This window comes from Alosa sapidissima, chromosome 19 (genome assembly GCF_018492685.1).
Source record: "Alosa sapidissima isolate fAloSap1 chromosome 19, fAloSap1.pri, whole genome shotgun sequence".
Taxonomy (NCBI): Eukaryota; Metazoa; Chordata; class Actinopteri; order Clupeiformes; family Clupeidae; genus Alosa; species Alosa sapidissima.
Genome location: NC_055975.1, coordinates 19,507,894 through 19,514,090, shown reverse-complemented (window position 1 = coordinate 19,514,090; position 6,197 = coordinate 19,507,894). Strand labels below are relative to the sequence as shown.

At 43.3% G+C, this 6,197-nt stretch overlaps 1 protein-coding gene across 4 annotated transcripts in view; it reads right to left on the bottom strand.

Moving 5' to 3' along the window:
• Window positions 1-1,477: 1,477 nt before the first annotated feature.
• Window positions 1,478-6,197, bottom strand: part of arhgap5 (Rho GTPase activating protein 5) — a 42,031-nt gene continuing 37,311 nt past the window's right edge. For all 4 annotated transcript variants that reach the window (XM_042071610.1, XM_042071607.1, XM_042071609.1 and 1 more), the window contains exons 6-7: window positions 5,222-5,327; window positions 1,478-4,124 (exon numbers count right to left, since the gene is read on the bottom strand). In XM_042071610.1, the coding sequence (XP_041927544.1) occupies window positions 3,806-4,124; window positions 5,222-5,327 (425 nt within the window). In that variant the 3' untranslated portion in view covers window positions 1,478-3,805. The remainder of the gene's footprint in view (window positions 4,125-5,221; window positions 5,328-6,197) is intronic.

The following is a 6,197-nucleotide window of genomic DNA, read 5'->3' as shown; positions in this document are numbered from 1 at the left end:
CAATACGGCCGTTGTAGGCTATACACATGTCCCACCCCTTCCTCGGCAAAACGTCGACATGTGAATACATTGAGCCAATCATGTCGTGTGATGTGAATACATTTAGCCAATCATATGGTGTGTTGTGAAGACATCGTGCCAAGCAGTGTTGTGAACTCGCTGCTGGAGCAAGGTTGGTGTCGTGAAGCCTTGCGCACGCGCATTTCTGCCGAATAGGATGCCCCGATGAGTGCCCAAAAAGCGTTGCAATATGGCCGCTGAGTGGAAGGACTTGCCTAAAAGGACTTTGCTTTAATTGCCAGTACAGGCAAATCATCATAATCATCCAATCAGAACACATGGGATTGGTTTACTTTAGTGGTTGCCAAGCAAAATAGTTGCCCCATGTCATCACTCAGAGGGTGTGGCAGGGCTTATCCATTATAGCATTATAGCTCTGTGATTCTTTGTCACTTTTAAAGGCTTTACACACACCTTTGAACAGTTCTTGGCAAATGATTTACAGTAGCCCAGCAGGCTACTACATTTACAAACAGGTCTTTGAGCGAACAGGTAACAGGAAGTTACACCCTAAAAAATTGAAGGGTAGGCTAGAATAGGCTACACATTTCACACGGCCAGGTTCATTGAAAAGGTTTGCATAAGGTGGTGATTTAGCTACGCTGGCCTATGTCAAATCCAATGCTACATTAACACTACTATAACTGTATAGGCCTATACATATTTATATAGGAAGGCTACAGTAAATGTCAGGAGATAGGCCTATCACATACTAATAGGCCTATGCTGATACAGCACATTCAAACCTATACTTACTCTCAGGTAGGCCTAAGTTATACAACAACCTACACAAATTATGCGAATAACAAGGGACGCTAAAATATTTTTGTATAATAATTTATCTTCGCATAGAACTTTACCTCCATCATCTCTCGTAGGTCTCTTTGGTGTGGGTTTCATGACTTGGCATCTCTTTCATATTGTCCTCCTAACCTTAGTATTCCAAATGTTAAAATACGCAGGGTCATGAAAAAAAATAAAAATATTTCATACCTTTTTTGAAACAACCGCGTAGATTCGGTAGCATTAAATTAATTGATCGTTTTCTGTTCTGTCGCTCTTGGCCTTCCTGAAGAAATGATCACTGTTGGATTCCTGACTTCCAGCAGAGGGCCCGCTAGGGCCACAGTTGGGAGATTCTGTACTATAGTGCATGCTTGACTCCTTTTCATTCCAGTTATAAAATTCCACAGCGCTGACATCATCACATGCCACATCACTGTCCTCCTAAGCCAATACGCACTATTGTTTTGTAAACAGCATTTTGACCTCCCCTCATAATCTGCATAGTGCCTGTACATGGATTCTACATTAATTCGGGATACAAAGTGATTTCAAAATGGATTCCCCCACAAAATATTCATAAATAAGCCATCCTTACAGTCATGCAAGCACATTCTTGACTCAGATGCTAGGCCAAGGTTGGAAAAATGAATCTTTATTTTAGGGAAAACAAAATATGGAGTAAGCCAAAGCCTTCTTGTTTCTTTTCTCAAAATCATTTATTTACTATACAGAGATGATGACGTTAAAATCTTTAGTTTGTACACCGGCTTAAGTGAGGCAGGTTTTATGAACAAATAAGGGTTTGCGGTTTGAAACTACACAAAAGAAGGTATTTCTAGCAGCTGCAGTCCCCTCCCCCATTGTGTCCTCTTCATGAAGTAATTGCGTTTCGGATCTACCGAGGGAAATGAGTGGTGGGACTTCATTTTTTTAAGACATCTGATCTGTTTCCACCTTTTCACACACAAAGCGCTCTAACCATAGTTTTCACCAGAATGTTTCCCCCAAGCAGCATCTCTTAAGGTGAAGGTACATGGGGGAACTTTTTGAGCAATGTTATTGGGCAACCATATAGCCAGTTCCATGTGTTCTGATTGGTTGAGCATGATCATTTGCCTGCTAATGATAAAAGCACTCCCAATTTCAATGGGAATGTGTCCGGACAACAATACTCAATATCGTTGCCGAGCCTCATTGCTCAAAAAGTTATCTTATGTGCCATCAGCTTTACAAACGAAAAACGAAGTTCCGTACCATCTACAAAGAAGCAATGAATCTTTATTCATATAGGGAATTAAGTACACAGTCAATTAATCTAGCCCCAATTTTTAGTACAGCATACCACAAAGAAATCTGATTATAGGTTTTACAAGATTATACAGTTTCAGTACCCAATGGTATTTTTTGCTTCATCAGCAGTCATATGATGCTGACATATATATTTTATATATATACTTTTTCCTCTACTTTGGGAAACAATTAGACATAAAACCAAAATATGATATTAAGAATTAACATCTGGCATGACAAAATAAACGATGAATAAAATTTGACCCCGTTATCATGTTCCCTCAACCAAGTTAGATAAAAAAAAAGTCTTGCATTTAAAACGGTTAAGTTTGAGTGTAAGTGTTTCAGTCTTTAGCTGTTTTTAGTCTTTTTTTATTGAAACCTTGCGTAGTTGTTTTACGTGGCAAATAAAGACATGCAAATTTAGGTCAACAAAGAAATAAAGGCAAATATACAAATGCCTGCTGTTGGTACGTAGAAACCAAGACTTTGTTTTAATAAAGGAGAGGAAAAACTGGACAGCGGGACAGAAATGAGCCGAAAATGAAGATCCAGGCTGCTTTGCAAGGCCAAGAGGTTTCCTGCGAAAAAATGTGCCTAAACATTAAAAAAAAAGAAAGAAAAGAAAACATAAAAAGTTCCAGTGGGGTTGTCCCTTCCGTGAGTTCCAGAGTGTTCTGCATGAGTTCTGCTTTCAGACGGGGAATGGTGCGAGGGTTCTGTCCCAGTCTAGTGCACCTTTTATTGTCAGTCACGCAAGTTCTGCCCCGAACTGTGCCAAGGGAGAGGGAGGGGAGTCAGTGGGCCAAGGGGGGAGGATACCACAACACCAACCACTACTCATAGGGTTTTGAAGATTAAAAAATAGATTCCATTAAAAAAAAGAAAAAGTAAAGAAACAAAACAAAAAAGAAATCCATCACCAAAAATCATTAAAAAAAAAAAAACAGACCAGGCGGGATGCATGGCACAGATTTAAACCACACTAAAACCGGCCTGGTCTCACATTTGTGAGTGACCCGACTGTTTCTTAGCTTTTGTTTTGTTGTTTTTTCTTTGTAAGTCCTTTGAAAACAAGCAAACAAAAAAACAACTAGTATAAATATATTTCCTATCCTTATTATTAGCGAGGGTGTTGGACTCGAAGGGACCATCTCCGCTGTCTTGCCAGGGAGGCATGCAGAGTTCTGTTGAGGGATTTTTTTTTTTTTTTTTTTAACTCACAGGAAATAAAACAGGGATAGTCAGACTCAAAACATTCTTCCATCCTCCTTTCTAACCCTCTGTTTGCAGCACGGGGTCTAAAAGGCTCTAGAAGGGAAGCAGCATCTGATGAGGGTAGTGGAAGCCATGGGGGCAGGAGAGGTCCACCTATGGGGGGAAAATGCACGTTGCTCAGGGTATTTGTGCTGCTATACAGACCCAGTCTTATGGGGTTCTAGAAAAATACCGGGCACCGGGTCATCATCTTTTTGTCTTTCCTTTTTTTCCTGAAGAAAGAAAAACAACTACTGTTCTGTTCCGTGTTCTGGTCTGTATACGTGTGTTTGTTGTAAGTTTCCTGATGACGCTAGCTCTCCAGGTTTGTTTGTTTGTATTTTTTGTTTGTTTAAGAGGACTAAATAGTTTCGTTTCTGGGGGGTGAGGGGGTAAATCTGGGATGAGTTCTCTACATGAGGGGGTCGGGCTGCAGCTGGTGCTGGATCTGCTGCGGCTGGAGAGGAGGCGGGAGCTGCAGGGCGAGCAGCGACTCGGTCAGACCGTGGCCGTGTGGCGGCGGCGTGCCCTCGTTGCTGGACGTCTCCACGATCTCGCCGCCGTAGAAGAAGTACTGGCTCTGCTGGATGAAGGACTCGATGACCGACTGGTTGAGCTTGGTGGTGGAGAGCGTGTCCTTGTTCTCGAAGTCGGGCCGCATCAGCGTGGGCCAGAAGCAGATGGACAGGTTGTCCGCAGTCATTAGGGTGGACTTACTGTGCTGGCTCACCCTGTGAGAGCAAACACTTAACTTTGTTACAAGCACACAAACATTACATAATGTTACACAAAACTGCTTCCTTAAACACCAAAACGCCACAGATCAAAAATACTTTTAGTTCATCAATAACAAAGAAATTCCAGCCAACTATATAGTTAGTTGGCAATTTTCCCTGTTTAGCTCTGATGGAAGCATACCTAAAAGGCTGCAGTTGTAGTAAATCCTCTGAGACAGATTAAAATGCGATCGGCATGTCAAAGGCCCACCAGGCAGACTCTATCCATTAAGATTATTAAGCAAATAGGGCTGAAAATTACATTAATAGATACAGACTGTAGCTGGTATTAGCGCCGCTAAAGCTTGCGCTAGCGCTCCCCGCGGCTGCTCCGCAGTCAGGTAATACAGATTGCTCTACTTTGAAATCCCTATGGAGAGCAAATCTCTTTAATCCACAAGAGCGAATGTGTGTAGGTATGTGTCTCTCTGTGAGTCTGTCTGTGTGTGTGTGTGTGCGTGTATTTGTGTGTACACACACACACACACACACACACCTTTCCCTACCAACTGACTCTGCCGGCTGTATTTGCAGCAGTATTTGCCATGCAGGCAAGTACTCCCACTCAATCGAGAGGGGTCAGTCAGGTCACTACCCTAACAATTAGCCAGTGATCTGACCTCAGCTTCCCCAGGCTATGATCAAACAGCTTATGTAATGTCACTATTTTGTCTGTGATGCTACTCTGGGAGTAGAGGCAAAGCCCTGCATTTATATTCTGCCGGAAACGCAAACAGGGTACGGAGACTCACAAAGCATGTTATACGCCAGCATAATGATATCCTAGAATCAGTTCTATTCTTATACAGCTATTTGGATGCAGTTTCTAAATGGAATACTGCTTAAAATTGCTAAGTGGAGTCTGACTGAACGGACTACTTCTGAATTCTTCAAACTTTAGTTTTTCTGCTCCTACTTAACTGATGGTTGGTTGTAAACATCTAATATATTACCACAAATAACAATGAATGTTATACGATCCTTTATGTTACAGCATATACAAAGTTAACCATATCCATATGGTTATTCCATTTGGGTAAAGACTTCCATACCTGTTCAGGTGAGTGATGACGTATTTGAACACTTCGTAGTTCACCTGCGGGAACTTCCTCACAATCTCCTTCAGCACTTGCAGCCGCTCTATGTGGTCCACGATTTCTGCGGAGGGGAACACAAAGGCATAGGCACAAACATAGAGTCAGTCTAGTCAGCGCTCTGATCTGCCAGCGACCCTCAGCGCTACGCATCGCATCAAACGTCTTGGGCGAACGATTCCTCAGCCCCTTCAGCTCCCGTCTCGCACTTTCAACTGACAATGAGACAATAAAACAAACAGACAGTAGCATCGCTGCTTCAAAAGCGGTCAACAATAGTGTGTGTGTGTGTTCTAAGGGTGTTTGTTTTGAGCGGACTCCGTGGCCGAAACAACACTGTGGTAGCTGACCAAGGAGAAGGACAGACAGCAACCGCTGGTGCAGGAGATGAGGCCTCGAAAGCGCCTGCAGCGGACAGCTCGGGCAGACCCGGACTACATCACACCGCATCACTTCGCATGGTTAAGAATGTGGGGTTTGGAGCAAAGCGGATCCTGGGACGCCTGCTGCACGTCACTGTGCAGGAATGTTTCTGCTGCACTGCACTACAGTAAAACTGTGTGTGTGTGTAAAAAAAGATGGGAAAGTGCATGTCTGTCTGTCTGTCTGTATGTAGTAGTGTGTGCTTGTGTATGTGTGTGTGTGTGTGTGTGTGTATGTGCATGTCGGTGTATGTGCAAAGTATGTGCAAAGGGCCTAGCTGCACACCTTGGCTGATCTCCAAACTCTTTCACATGAGCTTGCAACAATCGCAGAGCATTTGGGCAGGTTTGAGCGGAGAGGGCCTCTGGGAAGCCCATGCTGTGCATCAAGTCCCGCACTCTCATGCTTCCACGACTGCGACAGTAATCCGCTGTGGTGTGGTGTTTGAGAGGCAATCGGCAACACATCACAGGGAGCACGCGAGTATATTCTCCCACTCGTTCTTACTACA